The sequence below is a fragment of the Myotis davidii genome, unplaced genomic scaffold, assembly GCF_000327345.1.
Source record: "Myotis davidii unplaced genomic scaffold, ASM32734v1 scaffold653, whole genome shotgun sequence".
Taxonomy (NCBI): domain Eukaryota; kingdom Metazoa; phylum Chordata; class Mammalia; order Chiroptera; family Vespertilionidae; genus Myotis; species Myotis davidii.
Genome location: NW_006285129.1, coordinates 70,287 through 89,062, shown reverse-complemented (window position 1 = coordinate 89,062; position 18,776 = coordinate 70,287). Strand labels below are relative to the sequence as shown.

At 39.7% G+C, this 18,776-nt stretch overlaps 1 protein-coding gene and 1 pseudogene across 8 annotated transcripts in view; one reads left to right on the top strand and one right to left on the bottom strand.

Moving 5' to 3' along the window:
• Window positions 1-18,776, top strand: part of OTUD7B (OTU deubiquitinase 7B) — a 53,573-nt gene that overhangs the window by 26,956 nt on the left and 7,841 nt on the right. For 6 of the 7 annotated variants that reach the window (XM_015558702.1, XM_015558701.1, XM_015558700.1 and 3 more), the window contains 6 exons: window positions 4,596-4,745; window positions 8,377-8,565; window positions 11,084-11,308; window positions 13,292-13,393; window positions 14,059-14,186; window positions 18,077-18,189. In XM_015558702.1, the coding sequence (XP_015414188.1) occupies window positions 4,661-4,745; window positions 8,377-8,565; window positions 11,084-11,308; window positions 13,292-13,393; window positions 14,059-14,186; window positions 18,077-18,189 (842 nt within the window). In that variant the 5' untranslated portion in view covers window positions 4,596-4,660. Of the gene's footprint in view, window positions 1-3,533; window positions 3,635-4,595; window positions 4,746-8,376; window positions 8,566-11,083; window positions 11,309-13,291; window positions 13,394-14,058; window positions 14,187-18,076; window positions 18,190-18,776 lie in introns of all 7 variants that reach the window. The other variant, XM_015558704.1, reaches the window with a different exon arrangement.
• Window positions 16,900-17,259, bottom strand: LOC102764596 (annotated as a pseudogene). The gene has a single exon (XR_001512519.1). The product of XR_001512519.1 is annotated as a dynein light chain roadblock-type 1 pseudogene (transcript).

Below are 18,776 nucleotides of genomic sequence, written 5' to 3'. Positions count from 1 at the left end.
ACCCTTATCCTATAGTTCAAGGATTTATGGGAATTTTCCAGTTTCTCTACTTACTCTTTGATTCTTTGATGTACTATCACTTTCTTGGGAAAGCTTATCCTGACTCCATATGGGAGATAACACCCTTGCCCTCAACATTTCTTTAATAAATTATAATCGTGACATTTTCTGGTTTTCTTTTTTCATACTGGAAGCTTTGTGAGGGTAGAGATTGTTTGTAGTTCACTGTTGTGTTTCTAACCCTGATCATAATGCCTAACACATATTAGGCACTCAATGAATTTTTGTTGAATTAACCAATAAGGTGATTAAATATTTGGATGTCTTAGTCTGAGATGAGGAGATGAGGATGTTTTGAGGTGAGAGAGGAGGTTTAATAGTAGAGAGGAAAAGCTGGAAGGAGATGAGGTTGTGGCCAGGGTAAGCTGTTGGGAGTTGAAGATTTAGAGGTAGATGGTTTCAGGAGATAGTAGAATCCAGGATTGAACTGTTGGGATAGAGATGGAGGTCTTCAAATTTGATGAGATTATGAAACTCTAAGGCAGAAATGTAGGTGGATTGTTTAGGTGGGTGTTGAAGTTGCTGAGGAAACTGGTAGAATTTGAAATGAGGACAATATAACCTGGTATCTATATTTCTTGAATAAATATGAGAGATACGTTAGTGAATGAATTAAATGGGTAAGGCTCCTTGCGGTTCTGGGAATAAATAAAACCCTAGTCCCTTGGTAAGCAGTGTGGTAGAGAGAACATGTGTTCAAAATATCTGGGTTCAGATTTTGAGCAACCCATCTGACTTTTACAGCCTTATTTTTTCTTATTTGTAAACTGGGAAGAATAAGCCTGCTGTAGGAGATTTGTCATTAATGATTAAGGTTGTGTTTTTGAAAGTGCTTAGTATTGTGTTATTTTTTTAAAAAAATTTTTTTTACTGATTTCAGAGAGGAAGGGAGATAGAATCATCAATGATAGAGAATTATTGATTGGCTGCCTCCTGCACACCCCCCTACCAGGGACTGAGCCCACAACCCAACCTGGGCATGTGCCCTTGACCGGAATCGAACCCTTCGGTCCGCAGGCTGACACTCCATCCACTGAGCCAAACTGGCTAAGGCTTAACTTGTTTTTTATTCTTGATTGTTGGCATTAGTTCAAGAGGGCACCGAAGTAAAAGTAGGGATGAGAGGCAAAGATAGCAGCATAAATGAATTTGGAATAAGGTACCCGATTTAATTTATTCCACATGTTGAATTCATACTATAGGGTTAGCACAAATATTCACAAATGAATACAGGTAAAGGCAAGTACTATTACACAAGAGAGGATTTTGTAAAATAAAGGTCACTTGCTGGCTCATAACATTGCAGTGTTGATCCACAATAAATTTTCATGTAAAGAAACGCTTAATCTAATCATTTTCAATGAAAATGTCATCATTCCTGGGGTATTTTGTTGTTGTTCTGGAGAAGAGAACAGGACCATTATATGAAAGGTATAGGTGGGAGAGGGCTGGTGATTTAAGTTGAGAAAAGCATTTCCTATCTATTAGAGCTGCCTAACAATAAAATGGACATCCTGGCAAAGGATGAGTTCTCTATCAAAGCTTGTATTCAGGTGGAGACTGGATGATTGATCTATCAGATATAATAGAAGGCTTCTTGCATGGGGGCTGACTGTGGATTAAATAATTGCTGAAGTCCCTTCCAATTGGAAGATTGGAGGATTTTGACTCCATTTGAGATTTGTCTAAATACCATTCAGTCAACAACTATTTGAGTGCTGCTTCTGCTTCTTTTGAAAGTTTGAAAGCCAGGCTCATTTGCTTCGTTTCCTTCCTGTGTTCTGAGACAGTGCCAAAGATTGAGTCTCAGTCATTGCCTTGGATATTCCCATTTGGAATTTGAGAAGCTCAAGCCGGGTGTTGGTCGTGATGTAACAAAAGCTGCTGTCCTCACCTGTTGGGTGGGGTTAGGGTGGAGTTCGTGGCATGCACCTGGAGATACCAAATACAAGAATGTGCTGCCAAGAAGTATGGTTTCGTGCTTTGAGATTTTTAGCAAGTCAAGATCTCTGATGCTTTGACATTGATAGTTTTCATTGGCTTCTCTCACTCAGAAGCCTGTGTCTGGCTGGGAAATTGCCCATGCCTGTGGCTTAATCAACTCTTACTGAGCACTTTTTTGCTGATTCCTACTTGTGTGTTTATTGTGTATTTCCCACATTCTTTCAGGAGGTTATTAAAGTGGCTTTACTAATTTTCTTTGCATGCTTGTTTGTTTGTTTGTTTTAGAAGATTGAAATTCATTTTCAAGCATGCTCTTGGTTTGGGATTATTGACGCATTTCAGTTATCTGGGCTGCTATCATCTCCTGTGATCTAAGACAGTGACTAAAATGAACCCAGAGAAGGAATTCTTATCTGTATTAGGGGAGGGAAAAACCACTCATTCATCTATGAATTCTGAAGGAATTTAATTCAAGTACTGTATATAAGGAACGAATATATTTTATACATTCTGAATTTGAGATATCTTAGGCAAAAGTTTTTTTATGTATTTGTAGCCTTTTCTGACAACTGTGATACTGAAATGGAAGTAAATTAGACATTGATAATACATAGACCAAAAGAGAATATAAGTATCATAGTTTATGAGGCTGTAATGAACTGAAGTTCTTTAAAAAAAAAAAAAAATCTGGAAAGGATTTTAGAAGTCATTGACTCCAAGTCTAGGATATAGAAGAGGCAACTAAAACCCTGTACATAATTTAACAGAAGTCAGCCAGCTAATACATACAGGTGTAGGCAAAAACCGTATGATATGAAGATGGTGGAAGTAGTGACAGTAGAGCTGATGTCTCTTTCGAAAGGAGAGTGCCTAAAACTTCAAGAGTTGGACTGGAAAGGCCCTTAGAAACAGAGGAGTGATATGAAGAACCCTAGAATTTCTGATCTGCTAAGTTAAGACTAAAATAGATTAGTTCGGTCGTAGCTAATGTGGAGGTTCAGTTAATCATTTATTCATCAGGCATTTACTGCTTATGATATTGTAGATGTATGTTAGATGTTGGGGCTATAAATATGAATAAAACATGTCCCGTCACTCGTAGATCTCTTGTACTACTGGAACAGTACAAGAGAGAATAATTTCTATTTTGCTGTCTCTCTCATATAAAAATTCATTGTTATCAAGTTAGTGATCTCTACTGGGCTTATAACCCCCCAAATGATTGCCTTAATATTTCTAAGGAATGCAGAAAATCAAGATCTGATCACAACACTAAACAAGCTATGACCTGGGGTCAAGGGTGATATGAAGATAAAAGTATCTTACATGTTTCTGAAGAGACAGACACTGTTACCTTATAGAATTCTACTTTTGCCTTCCCCGAAAGGCAGATTGATGAGTGTGGTAGGGCAGGTGTGTACCTGATGACTTTATGAACAAGTTTTCTTCTACAGAGAATTGTAAACAACTTGTCTGATATGGTAGAATTTAGTTAGAGATTGTCCTCCACTCCATTATTGCTTCCTCAGCTGGGACTACTAACTTCAGAGGAATGTGGATTGGTGCCAGGCTGTCAGTCAGGGACACAGTTTCTGCCAAAGTCAAGTCTGAAAGAAGAGATCTTTTTCAGGTGAACTTATTTGGCAATCATTTGTCCTGGGTGGAGTTAATAGACAAGGATTGACTTTCGTTATGAACCGTTGTGATCTCCACTCTGTGTAATAACTTATGGTTTTATTTTGAGTTGATCTAGCTATCAGTTTGTTTCTCTCATTTCCTCGGCTGGCATTAGAAGAGTGGTCAACTGTAAAGTTATTTAGTGTATAGTATTCATTCATTCATTCATTCATTCAGCAAATATTTACCGAGGGCATGTTTGCCAAGCACTGTGCCAAGTGCCAGGTGATACATGCTGGGGACACAGTCAACAGCACACACAAGCTCCTTGCTTTTAAGAAACATACATAGTAGAGGAGAAGGCTAGATAGTAACTAATTAAAATTATTTCAGAGTATATCAAGTGCCAGGAAGGAAATAAACAAGGTGCTATGTTAGAGAATAATGCAGATGGGAAGTTCTTCAGGGTGGTAGTCTGCTGCTCCCTTGGATAAGCAAACTGATGGGTAGAAATGTAATACTCTAGAACAGGGGTCCTCAAACTACGGCCCGCAGGCCACATGCAAATACAAATATTGTATTTGTTCCCGTTTTGTTTTTTTACTTCAAAATAAGATATGTGCAGTGTGCATAGGAATTTTCATAGTTTTTTTTTAAACTATAGTCCGGCCCTCCAACGGTCTGAGGGACAGTGAACTGGCTCCCTATTTATAAAGTTTGAGGACCCCTGCTCTAGAAAGTGGGGGGAAAGCATTATTTGGAGTGGTATTATGGTTTTGTGATTAATGTAGTAGTTAAGAAATTAATATTAATAAGGAATTAGGAAACTGAGTGTTACTCTTCATAATAAATTCAATTGAAATAAATAAGCTAGGATAGTTCATTTTCCCATTTGGTTAGCAAGCTGCTGAAATTGGGTTATGCTCATCCCATTCCAGTGTAATTTGAGCCTTAAGTGTTTATTTCTTCCTCAGGTGGAGGCTTGAATTTTGATCTATGACCTCCCTACATCCATTGCCTGAAAGTACTTAATGATCACATGACCCTGGACATGGATGCTGTCCTGTCAGATTTTGTTCGTTCCACAGGAGCCGAGCCAGGACTGGCCCGAGATCTCCTGGAAGGTAAGAGGTCATTGGGGAAGAATGAGAAGAAAGTAAAATGTGACACCAGGATGATTTGCAACATTTAAGATGATTGGGAGGACATTTTATGTATGGTAGACTTTACATTTAAGTTACTTCTAATAATCTACTCTGTGTATAACCCACCATATTTTAAAATGCAAGCCCCTCCTTTCACCTTGAGTTTTTTTAGGGTACCTTTCGCCACTGCCAATTTATGTTCAGGTAATACAAGTAAAATTTTATATTAGTTCACTAAAAGAATAACTCTAGGTCTTTCAGACTTCTTTACATATAAATCACATGGGTTTTCATATTTGGTATCATCCATGGTTTTGTTTCTGTCCTTTCCAATTTTATATGGGCAATTCTATGTAGATTGAATTAATTTAATATTCTTATTTTGCTGTTTTCATTTACTTACATCTGTATATACATATAAGTATGAATATTCTATATTTTATTAAGGTCATTAAGGCTTGGAATCATGCCTTGTGGGATTCTTTGTTTGGAATCATTATTAACAGATGCTTTTTTTGATGATGACAGTATATGGTGATGCAAATAGATAAGCCTTTGGTGGAAGGGGCAAGTTCTTAGTATACAAGGGTGATTTTTTAAATTGTCAGCCTTAGAAAGGTGTGACAGTTTGATATTTGCTTAGCTGCCTGTGAGTAGAGCCTTAGTTTGGAAGTAGGAGATCAGGATTTAAATTCCCAGTATTATAATTTTAAAACTGAGGTTCAGAGAGGTTAAGTAGGACTTAAACCTAGGCAATCTGGTTTCAGAGTCGTGTTCTTAACAATTATATTACAAATTAATGCTTGCATGTTCTCTCTCTCTCTCTCTCTCTCTCTCTCACACACACACACACACACACACACACACATACACACACAAATACACACATCCATACCCATGTGCACATACACTCATGCTATGAAGTGTAAGAAATGCTATGGAAGTGTAAGAAACCAAAATTAAAGAATGCAGAAAGGCCTTCCTGAGGAAGTGACATTTGAGCTGAACCCAGAAGGATGTGTAGGAGTAGCAAGACAAAGCAATGTAGCTGAGAGTCTTATGCAGAAGAAATAGATTATACAAGGATCCTAAGGTGAAATAGAGTTTGACACATTGGAAAAACTAATATTGAGTGAGGTAGGAAGACTGGAGCAAGATAGGCAGGAAATAGAAAGTGGGGGGCCTTTGTAGGTAAAGAGTTTAAATTTCACTCTTTTTTCAGTGGGAAGCTGGTGAAGGATTTTAAAACGGGAGTGACATGATTGGATTTGAGTTTTTAACAATGTACTGGTTAAAGGATATAGAACGGATTGGAAGGTGGCCAGAGAAGAAGCGGTAAAATCAGTTAAGAATATTTCCATAGTTTAGGTGAGAGAGGATGGTGACTTGAACTAGAGTGGTAGCAGTAGAGTGAGAAGTGGATGGATTTAAGATACAATTTAGAAGGGGAATCAAAGGACCTAATGTCATTTTCTCTCTGTCTCTTTCTTTCTGTCTCGTACTTTTTTCTTTAAAAGTCACAGGCCCCGGTTGCGGGCTTGATCCCCAGTGTGGGGCGCACAGGAGGCAGCCAGTCCATGATTCTCTCTCATCATTGATGATTTTATCTCTCTCTCCCTTCCTCTCTGAAATCAAGAAAAAGATATATATTTTTTAAAAAGTTAACTCAGATTGTAATATAAAGAATGAATTAGAGAGGGGAGAGATTAGGAGTAGAGACTAAAGAGCCCCTCCCAAAATGATTTTAAAAGCTATATATTCGTCTCTGTGCATGCAAAGACCAGGTGAAGGTTATGAGGACTTGAATTAGGACAGTGACAATAGAAATGAGCAAGAAAGGATGGAATTGAGAGATGTTTTGGGGGTACAAAAAACCATGCGGACTGACTAGTGATGGAAGAGGAGGAATGGGATGTGAGGAGTAATGACGAGTTGAAGGTGACTGAAGTTTCTGGCCTGGAGGGATTGTGATGCCATTACTAATATAGGGAATATAGAGGTTTTGGGAGGGAAGATGATAAACATTCAGTTTGGACATGTTGATTGTTTAGGAGGACCTGATTTTAAGGAGTTTAGCAGACAGTTGGAAATTTAGGGTCCGGTGCTCAAGACAGATGTCATTCATTAGCACAAAAGTCCTTCATTTTCCAAAAAATATTGAGTACCTGCTGTGTGCGAGGTTCTAGATACTTGAACAAAACAAACAAAAATGTCTGCCCTTAACAGTGGGAAAGATAGCCAATAAACATAACCAAGTAAATTTTAAAGTTTTTTATAAGGTGTTAATAGAAAACAGAAGAATGATGAGGTTGTGATTTTTAATTGGATAGTCAGGGTAGGCCTTATTAAGAATGTGAAATTTGGGCAAATACTGAGGAGATGTCTGGGTAGAATATATTGGGGAAAGAGCAGTGGAAATAGTGGAAAGGCCCTAGGTGGGAGCAATCTTTAGCATGTTCTAGGAATGGCGAAGAGGCCAGTAAGACTGAAACAGAGTGAGCAGAGTTAGTTGGACCAAATACTGAATATAATGGTACAGAAATAATTCAGCAGATGTAGATGATAAGTATGGCTTAACTGGATACTTATAATAAAACAAGAAATATAATAGTACAGCATTAAATGCATCTATAATGCTTTCTGTGTATCAAGCACTGTTTTAAGTGCTTTCAATTAACTTAATCTTCATAACAACCCAATATGATATAATTTCCACTTTCATAGCCAGGAAAATTGAAGTACAGAAAAAAGGCTAGAAAAATAGACCAGATCATAGAAAGCCTTGAATGCCACACAAAAGATCCTCGGCTTATTCCACAGACAATGGTAAAAGAGTTTGATTATGAAATTGAAGTGATTAGAACTGTACTTTAGAAAGAATAATCTCATGAAATTCTTTAGTGTGGATTGGAGGTGGGACACTAGGTGATGGGAACTGAATGAAGGTGGTCGCAGATGGAATAGAACAGAAGGAAGTGTGAACAATTATACAGCATGCCATTTACTGAATAATTTAACTGGAGAAAGCAACAGAAAAATTCATGATGACAAATCTGGTTTCTAGGGTCTTCAGTAGAGCAGTGATTCTTAAATTTGGGTGGGTTAATTTCCTTTGATAATCTGGTAACAGCCAGTAGCTCTTTCTTTAGAAAAATGCACATACCTATAACTTGGTGTACAATTTCATACAGCTTAGGACACCCTAAAGGACATCTGGATCACAGAATTAGGAGTCCTGGACTTGCTTCCTGCTAGGCCCAAGTGCAAACTAGCTGTGACTTTGGCTAAATCACTCTATTTTTTTAGGTGTCATATCCTTTATATGTAAAATGAGGTTACTGGGTCTCTAAGGGCCCTTTCGGTACAGAGAGACAATTTCTGTGCTCATGGAGCTTAGTTAGGAAATAGACAATAAGTAAATAAATTGTGATATTTCAGATAGAAGTGTTATGAAGAAAATTAAAGCAGGGTAAGGAAAGGAGAATGATTAAGTGTGCATGAGTATATGCTTGCTAGTTTTGATAGGATGATAAGAGTGATCACTTAGTGTCTTTCCTCAATTTTCCTATACTTATGTGCCCAATTCATTTTTTGCTTTGTGTCCTGACAGGAAAGAATTGGGATGTAAGTGCCGCCCTCAGTGATTTTGAACAGTTACGTCAGGTCCATGCTGGGATCCTGCCCCAATCCTTTAGTGAAGGGAGTGGTGCCTCCAGGAACCCTGAGAAAGGGTTTTCTGATAGAGAGTGTACTCGCCCTCCCCGACCTACTCTACAGCGGCAGGATGACATCGTTCAAGGTAATGGAGTAACTGAGGGCTATTTCATATGGAGTGGAAAGGAAGGGGCGGAGGGGGGACTGCCAAATGGAGTCAGAGTTCAGTGATCCTTTGGGGATGTTTCCATTCCTCCCCCTTGTCCCCAGCCAGACTGGTCAGAGGTGGCCTCAATCTGTCCAGGTGCTGGAGCTCCTTACTGCCACCCTGCATCTTGAATGTTATCCTGTATAAAGGTTTTCTTTAGATACTGTGAAAAAACAGAGGAAGGAGGATGCAATCTAATTGTTGAGATAAGGTTTACATAAAAATAGAATTCAATGGGTCACTACCAGATACTTCTTTGGAGGCCATTCTGTTAATATTATCAGTATCTACCAAAATTTAAAAATGCATATACATGCTGACTGAGCAATTTCATTTCTACAAATTTATCATATACTAGAGGCCCAATGCACACAATTTGTGCGGGGGTCCTGCATTGAGCATCTGCCCCCTGTTAGTCAGTGGGTGTCATAGCGACTGGTCGTTCTGGTCGTTCCACCGTAATGGTCACTTTTATTATATAGACAAGAGGCCTGGTGCATGAATTCGTGCATGGGTGGGGTCCCTCGGCCTGGCCTGCCATTGGGGCCAATCAGGGGAGGCCAGCTTCTGCGGGGAGGGACCACAGGAGGTTGGCCCCAGCAGCAGCTAATCAACGGCCGATTCCACAAGGAATTGGGTTTCCTCCTCCCTCCTGTCTGGGTCTAAGGTGCTGGTGAACCAGATTCAGGGCTGTCAGGACCCCAGCAGCAAGGTCTGGGTCATTGTGCGTCATAGCTACTGGCTGGTTGTCTAGTCATTCCTGTCATTTGGTCCTAATGGTTGCTTAGGCTTTTATATATATAGATGTTTATATACACGTCTCTGTGTGTGTATATGTAGATATGTATCTTCTTTAAATAAATAAATACATACACAAATAGACACCTACACATAGCCTATATAATAAAAGCCTAATATGCTAAGTGTCCGGTCATCCGGTCAGCCGTTCAACCAATCAAGCATAATATGCTAATGATATGATAAGGCTGCTCAACTGCTTGCTATGACTTGCACTGACCACCAGGGGGAAGATGCTCCAACTGGTAAGTTAGCCTGCTGCTGGGGTCTGGCCAATCAGGACTGAGCAAGATGGGCCGGACACGCCCTGGAGCCCTCCCAAGCTGGCCAACCTTCCATGTCCCTCCCTGGCCCCAATTGGGCACTGGTGGGGTCCCTCGGCCTGGCCTGCACCCTCTCGAAATCTGGGCTGAGGAACTCCCTTCCCTCCCACCCCCCTTGCCCCGAGTGCACGCATTTTGTGCACCGGATGTCTAGTTTAGTGTAAAGCTTGAAAGTTAAAGCTTGAAAACAACTTTTAATATCCATTAATAGAGGGGTGGTTAAATAAATTGTAATCATCCATATTATGGACTATTATGCAGCCTTAGAAAGAATTAGGTGGAACTTGATGTGCTGCTTTGGAAAAAATCTCTAATGTCTATTGAGAAAGGTAAGATGCAGTATATAGTATGCTCCTGTGTAGGTTTTTTAAATGATTTTAAAAGATACATGTGTGCATACAAAATCCTAGAAGGCTATATGAAAGGTTGCCTCTGGGGAAAGGGATCACTAATTTTAAAGAGAGGAAGATTTCTTTGTAACACTTTGTACCTTTTGATGGTATTTTTATTTTTTATCATGGGGCTGTTGTATTTTTTAAGAACCTAAAAAAAGAGTTTAAAAAATAAATCACTATAAAGTAATTTTTAGATAAGTCTTGACTTACTTTGTACATCATCTCTGGCAAATATGGGTTAAGAATTGCTACCCAACACATTTTTTAGTTCTTTTGATAATCTTTATATAACTTGAGCCATGCAAATAAATTATAATACTACACTGACCAAATTATGATCACAATGGGATATCTGCTGGGGAATTGTAAGTGCCATGTATTCAAAATAAATGAAATAATTTGAGGCACTGTCTTCCTCTGTAGCATGTCAAGTCAGAATTGACTGTACCTATAAATTTCTGATAAGTTTGAATATCAAGAAAAGTTATAGTAAATAATGTAAATAAATGTTATTCATGATAGGTAAGGAAGTTCCTGAATATGTAAGATTTTTCATTAATTTTCTATATTCTCGAAGACCCTAAAAATTACCCGAGAGATTATTTGAGTCAGTCTAACCAAATGCAACCCCATTTTCCCTATTCCCTCTTTCTCCCACAGAACAAATGAATGTTGGGAAATGAAAGTGGAAAAAGACAGTCATGGGGAGAGGACCTGCAGGCAAATTCCCAAAAGGGTACAAGAGGGTACAAGAGGAATGTATATTTGGTGCTAATATGCGTACACAACAATACCACTTTCTGTATTTCTCCAATTGTATTTGGCTTGAGAAGAGAGTTGTGGTATTTGGTAACCATTGAAACTCACAGTTTTTCCCAGAGTGGAAAGTTCTCTAAGTGAGCTGTGTATATTCTAAGGTGACTCCATTTCTCATTGCAGAAAAACGCCTGTCTAGGGGCATCTCCCACGCCAGCTCCAGCATTGTTTCCCTGGCCCGGTCCCATGTCTCCAATGGTGGGGGTGGGGGGAGCAGTGAGCACCCCCTGGAAATGCCCATCTGTGCCTTCCAGCTTCCAGATCTCACTGTGTACAATGAAGACTTCCGCAGCTTCATAGAGAGAGACCTCATTGAACAGTCCATGCTGGTTGCCTTGGAACAGGCAGGTCAGTGAGTGCTTCCTTTTCCATGCTCTTCCCTCTGCTCTCTACCTATAGGCAGCCACTGGGTGGGGCAGGGCTTGACCAGTACCTTCCAGTCTAAGTACATGATCTGATTACAGTCAAAGTCAGCAGTTAGTCAGATAAACTTGTATTAAGTTAGGTGTTTCTTCAGGTTAAAGTAAGGACACAAATTAGACACTTTTCTCTAAAAGGCCTAGGAATCAATACCTAAAAATCAGTCCATGAAAAAAAATACAAATGAATTATAATTGGCTCTGAAACACCTTGTGAACAGAAAGGACCAGTGCTGTAGACAGTGTACAGTGGTGATAAATCTGAAAGCCACATTTATTTATATAAACTTTTCCCAAATGATTTGTTTACCTTTACAATGGTGTTTGTCGTAAATTACTGTTAAAATTAGTTAATATGATGGGATTGCATATCCGGGAGTTCTGGGAAAGCTACTCAGGTATTAAAAAAGCTCCCATGGAAGGACTGGGGGTGGTGAGGGATAGAGGCATGGAAAAGAAGTTTTTCTTTTTCATTTTGTACCCTTCTATACTAACCATGTGAATTGATTTATATATACACATATATACTAGAGGCCTGATGCATGAAATTCATGCAAGGGGCTTGGCCCTTGCAGATCCGGCTTTGTCCAGAAGGTCATCCAGCTGTCCGGTCTAATTAGCATATTATGCTTTTATTATTATAGATTTTTAAAGTTAGCAAGTTATCTAGTAAGATTATAGGCCGGTTTTTCTTTCTGTAGACTCTTTAATTCAAGAAAGATTAAAAAATATTTTTAAAAAATTCCTCATCTGAGGACATGCTTTTATTGATTTTAGAAAAAAGAGGAAGGAAGGAGGGAGAGAGAAACATCAATCGGTTGCCCACCCCACATGTGCCCCAACCAGGGATCGAAACCGAAACCTGGGTATGTGTCCTAACCAGGAATTGAACCTCGACCTTTTGGTGTATGGGTGACGCTCCAACTAACTGAGCCATACCAGCCAGGGCTCAAAAGAACTTTTAAGCATCATTCATAAAATAGTTTCCTCATAAAAAATGGATTGGCAATTGTGGGGTGACTCTATAGAACTGAGAATCATCATCTTGGATGTTTTACGTACTTTGTCTTACTGTTCACGTCTTTAGAGTAACACCATATACATGCTGACTGTCATGTATACACATGATACTTGTTTGACACTTTGAACACATGCTTGGGGGTTGTTTTTCTTTTACTGATGGTGGATTTGTGCTGAGCTCTGTTGCTATAATATTTACTAATCTCCTGACTGGAACGAAGGAATCAGACCAAGTAGCCTGTACAGATTTCAATGTATGACCTTGACCTCATCATCTAACCCATCTTAGCACTGTTGACATTTAGGACCATAAAATTTTTCTTGTATGAGCTGCCTTGCACATTATGTTGTGTTTAGCAGTCTCCCTGGCCTCTACCCACTAGATGCCAGTAGGATTTTCCACTATTTGTGACAGACATATTTCCAGGCATTTTCTATGTCTCCTGAGGGACAAAATTGTTCCCACTTAAGAATCATTGCTTGCCATGGTTGGAGCATCATCCTATATACCAAAAAGTTGGAAGTTCAATTTCCAGTCAGAGCATATTCCTAGTTTGCAGGTTTGATTCCTGGTCAGAGTGCACATAGGAGGCAACTGATCAGTGCTTCTCTTTCACATCGATGTTTCTCTCTCTCTCCCCCTTCCTCTCTCTCGAAATCAATAAAAATATATTCTTGTGTGAGGATTAAAAAAAAAAAAAAGAACCACTGATACAACCAGTTGTGCTCACTAGGTTCTGATCAACTAAATGTAAGTGAAGAAGATATCTTTAATAGCATGATGATTTTATCTGGTAGGTTTCCTACAGGAAGCAAATTTGGAGTCTTAAAAATTGGGAAGTGGGGAGGGCTTTATGGGTAATTTGCTCTTCTTTTCTTCCTTTTTCTTTAGGGCGTTTGAACTGGTGGGTGAGTGTAGACCCCACCTGTCAGAGGCTGCTTCCTTTGGCAACTACTGGAGATGGAAACTGCCTTCTACATGCAGCCTCTCTTGGTGAGTCTTAAAAGTGGCCCTCTGTTCCCCTGTAGAAGGAATCAGTAGAGTTAAATGTTATGTGTAGGACTTGCTTCAACCAATGGTGATCATAGACAGAAGTGATGGTTCAGAGCAAGGGTGTGTGTGTGTGTGTGTGTGTGTGTGTGTGTGTGTGTCCCACAAGAAGTTGACCCTCAGAAGTAATGAGCAGCAGAAGCAAGCAATATGTAGCTCTATGTGTGTGTATATAATTCTACTTAATATTTATTCTTTGGTAAATAAAAAATATGTTTTCATCAACTTTAAATTATAATTCAATATAATATCTGCCTTAGCTTTTAAAAAAAAAGTCCCCATTTTCCAACCATCCCTCAAGCTTTGATGCTGATTGTCATGTGCCAGTTTTCTCTGTTGCTACCTGTTTATTAGGCTTGCATCAGGAGTAAGTTCTTTCTGTCAAGAGTTTGTAGGGTGTGGTATATACCTCACTTTCATGTCCTCAAAAATATAGAATAGGAACATCTTTTCTTTCTTGATTAAGTGTCTTTCCCCTAAATCCCAGAAGGGTTTCATTGAACTTGGACTTCAGCCTCATTTCTTTCATGCCAGTGTCTGTATATCATAATTAATAAGCGGAGTTGAATCACTGTAAGGTGTCTTACTGTTATGTTTTCTTACAACAGGGATGTGGGGTTTCCACGATCGGGACTTGATGCTGCGGAAAGCTTTGTATGCACTGATGGAAAAGGGAGCTGAGAAGGAAGCACTGAAACGACGCTGGAGGTGGCAACAAACACAGCAGAATAAAGAGGTGAGAGAGCTGGGGTGGGAGCATCTTGTTTGCCAAGGTTACACAGAGGAAATGCCCAGTGCCTACCAGTAGGAAGTGTCTCCTGGTGCTTAGGTGCTCCTGTATTTGTAGAAAATGCAGATAACACCATAGGGTGTCATAAGTACTAGTATGGGGAAGCTGAGACTTTACAGAGGAGGTGTCTAACTCTGCTTTTCACCTGACAGGTGCTTATAAGTCTTCAGTGGCAATCTTTTGCAAAATGACAAGTCCATAGGATTTTTGTATTCTTTTGATTTTACTAGTATTGTTTATAACGTGACCAGACCAATTTTTAAGGACTTGTGTTTTCAATCCGTGTAGAAATATAAATGCTTAAAAATATTTTTGGCCATGTATACCATTTATTTTTTCAAATACTTAGTGTGTTTAAGAAATTTTAAAGCATACCTGTTAAATTGAGTTTGAGTGGTACTTCTCAGGGGTTTAGCAAGTGTTGAAGCTTCTTTTATATAAGAAAGGAATAATGGACTTTTTGTACTTTCCATCTCCATAACAGAGGTTGGGCAAACTGGCCTGTGAGCTAAATACCACCAACTGATTTAAAAAAAAAAAAGTTTTATTGGAATACAGCCCCACCCATTAATTTACATGTGTATATTTATGTAAGTGCTTTCCTGCTGTAGCAGCAGAATAGAGTAGTTGGGTATGGCCCACAAGGACTAAAAGATTTACTATCTGGCTCTTTATAGAAAAAGCTTACCCACCCTTCCCCTTAACTTTAATACTGACATTAACATTTATATAAAGACAATAGATTTCCTTTTCCCCTGGTTCTGCCTTCTATGTTTATCTCCTGCTCTTTGGGGTATATCTAATTTTTGCCATGTATATGGCTGGGTGTTTCTGGAATTAATGTAGGAATATCTCTTCAGAAACTTTTCATCTTCTTTTCTTTTCTCCTTTTATTGTTCAATCATAACTGGCCATATACAGAACCAAGAGATTTTTTGTTTTGTTTTAGTCATTAGAATTTTATGTCCTGAAGATTTAAAATACATAAGTAGAATGTGTTCTGTTTCTTTCTCAAAAACAAAGAACCCATTGTTAAACTTAGGATGATGTTAAGATCACAATCCTATCTTTGATCAGCAATCTGCCCCAGAAGATTCCTGAGGGAAATAAATGCACAGGGCAAGGCCAAGTACATGACAAGTTCTTTATACCACCAAGCCCCATGGCTCCCTGGTGAGCTGAACTGGACCTTGTGGAGACCTTCTGTTGCCTGAACTAGAGCCAGTCCAGAGTTTGCCTTCTTTGCACCATACCTGAACCTGAACCTTAGATTTGACCACTCCAGAAATAAGGCCAAACCAGAGTATGCTGGTTATTAAGTAGAAGTGACAGCAATAGTCAGAGAATGGGTGTGTCCAATTCCAGCTTTTAAGCTATAACTTAATTTATTGATTTTTTAAAAAAATAACTTTTAGAGAGAGAAAACATTGATTTGTTGTTCCACTTATTTATGCATTCATTAGTTGATTCTTGTATGTGCCTTGACTAGGGATCAATCCCACAGGCTTGGTATATCCAGGCGATGCTCTAACCAATCCAGCTACCCGGCCAGGCTATAGTTATTATTTTAAAGGCGGGGTTAGATTATGATGGTATTTACTGAGGAGACGCAGAAATACCTATTCCCTCTCAAAGTCTCCAGTGAAAATACATGCATAGAGAATAGTAGCCATCAAAGGAGCAATCTTTTTACTCCTTTTGCTGGGCACATTGAAAGTTCCATATTAGAATTATGCCTACGTAATTGTTTTAGCTCAGATCACTCAGACCTTTGGGAGTGGGAATTGGGGGAGAGTGGTGATGGACTGGGGAGCTTCTATTAACCAGTACCAAACACAAAACGAACTAAAATGGTTTTGATTTCCCAGACCTCCTTTTGTGTTGAATTTGGCGGTAAAACGCAGTAAGAACATTTTCAGGCTAGAAGGGTACGCCACCTAGAGGCCGTGTATATAAGAACAGCAAGGAGAAATAGGTGAAAGAAGGGAGACAGATTCTGCTGACCATATATCAGAGTGACCACAGCGCCCCATATATAACCTGTGTATTGTTCTTATTTTTATTGGAAACATTTCTTATAGCACTTTATAAACTGAAAATAGCTTTAGCATTTTTTTAAAAATATATATTTTATTGATTTTTTACACAGAGGAAGGGAGATAGAGAGCTAGAAACATCGATGAGAGAGAAACATCGATCAGCTGCCTCCTGCACATCTCCCACTGGGGATGTGCCTGCAACCCAGGTACGTGCCCTTGACCGGAATCGAACCTGGGACCTTTCAGTCTGCAGGCCGACGCTCTATCCACTGAGCCAAACCGGTTTCGGCTAGCTTTGTAATTTTTTTTTTTTAAGTTTCAGTTATTTTTAGTTAAAGAAAAGTAGCCTTTTCCAAGGGCAACAAAGGAACTGAACGTCAGGAGGAAGCAGGGTGTGGGCCTCTCATAAGCTCTTGTTCCGAAACCTGGACTTGAGGAGAGAGGCCTCCTGGGAACTCAGGGGAACTGGCCAGCAGAGGGATGCCTTTGGTGGGTGGGTGGAGCTGCAGCCCACACTGGTCACTGGATTGGTCTGCATGGGCTCTAAGGTGATTTCCACCTGCCAGTTGTGCCTTCAACTCCTCTGGCTTTTCTGTGGAACCTGAGGAGACACCCATGTGCTAAGCCTTCCTGATAAGCAGTAGTGATAGCCTGATCCTAAGAGGGGACACGGAAGACCTCTTACCTGGCGCAACCATAATTTCATTTTTCTTAGAGCGAATTCGAAGGAAAGTGAGGTCATTCTGGGGGTCAATTTCACGCACGGTGCTCCGGGCCTTCAGGATGAAGTTGTGCATGAGGTTGGCGTACTGGGTGGTGGTGGGGTTGTCCATGGTGCTCTTGATAGGAATGCCTTCTGTGTTCACCACGATGATTCCCTGCACTCCCTTCTGGCTCTGAAGTCGCTTCAGTGTCTCCTCCACTTCTGCCATTTCGGACGGATCGGGTAGCTCCGCATCGTCAACACTGCCCAGGCCCGCTCCATTTTTAAAATTAAAGTAGAATGTGCTCACAATGGCTCTTTAATTCCTGTTAAATTTGTTCCTGGTGCCCCTCATGTTTCTTTTTTTAAAATATATTTTTATTGATTTCAGACAGGGAGAGTGGGAAAGAGATAGAAACATCAATGATGGGAATCACTGATTGGCTGCCTCCTGCACACCCCTACTGGGGACTGAGCCCACAACCCGGGCATGTGCCCTGACCAAGAATTGAACTATGACTTCCTGGTTCATAGGTTGACCCGACCCAAACAATGCGCCACACCAGTCAGTTTGAGCTTAAACATTTTAATACTAATGTAAGCCAAATACAATAGACTGTTACTTCACCTAAAAGTAACCAAGGCTAAAATCATTAATATATACAACAGTATTTCTGGGGTAGCAGAGTTCACAGAGGTAGGAGAAAGTAATGTTGTGGAAGCTAAAGGAGAAGGGAGTTTAAAGAGGATATCAAATGCTACACGAAAGCTAAGAAAGATGAGAACCAATGAGTCCACTGAATTTGGCAATTAGGAGGTTACTGTCCTTTGCCCAGTGTTGGTTAGGTGAAGTGGTATGTGGGGGTGAAGGGCATAGCTGGAGGGCAGAAACGGAAGCTAGATTGCAATGGGTTGAGAAGAATGGAAGAAAAAGAAATGTGAGAGAGATCATAGCCTATTCTTTCATGGATATTGGTTTTAAAAGGGAGAATAGATTTGACTTTATAGTACAAATTATAAGCCAAGTGCTAGGAGGATATTGCCTCTTGAACCTAGCCTCTAATTGCTTGCCATCCCCTGCCTGTCTTTCACAGTCAGGGCTGGTATACACAGAGGATGAATGGCAGAAGGAATGGAACGAGCTGATCAAGCTTGCCTCAAGTGAACCCCGGATGCATCTAGGTACAAATGGAGCCAACTGTAGTGGGTAAGTATGGGGGCACAGGAAGTAATCCTGAGTCCTCAGAGTCCAAAGAGCTCTGTGCTAAGAGGATACTAGGAAAAAAGAGAGGAGCCATGGCAGGATTGTATAACATTGTGGTATGTTCTAGGAACTCTGGTAGTTCAGTATTGCTAGAATATAGAGTATGTGGTGCAGAATGATAGATGAGGCTAGGTATCCATATTATGTGTGCCATGCTCAGGTTTCTCTTATACCATGCTAAGGAATTAAAATTGTGTCCTATCTAGACTTTCAGAAACTACAGGACAAATGACCCAATTTCCTCAATAAATAAATTGCAAGGAAAATAATAAGAGAGAGGGAACATAAGTTTAAAGACACTGAAGAGACATATCAACCAATTGGAATGTATGGACATATATAAGACAATTGAGTAAAAAATGTGAACAATGTCTACATGTTTATTATTAACTTTTCAAAGTGTGATATTAATGGTATTGTGGGTATTTTTAAAAGTTATTTTTTAGAGATAGAAACTAATGCTTAATGGATGAAATGTATGTCTAGGATTTGCTTCAGAATAATCGGGGGTACGTGGGGGCGATGGCTAA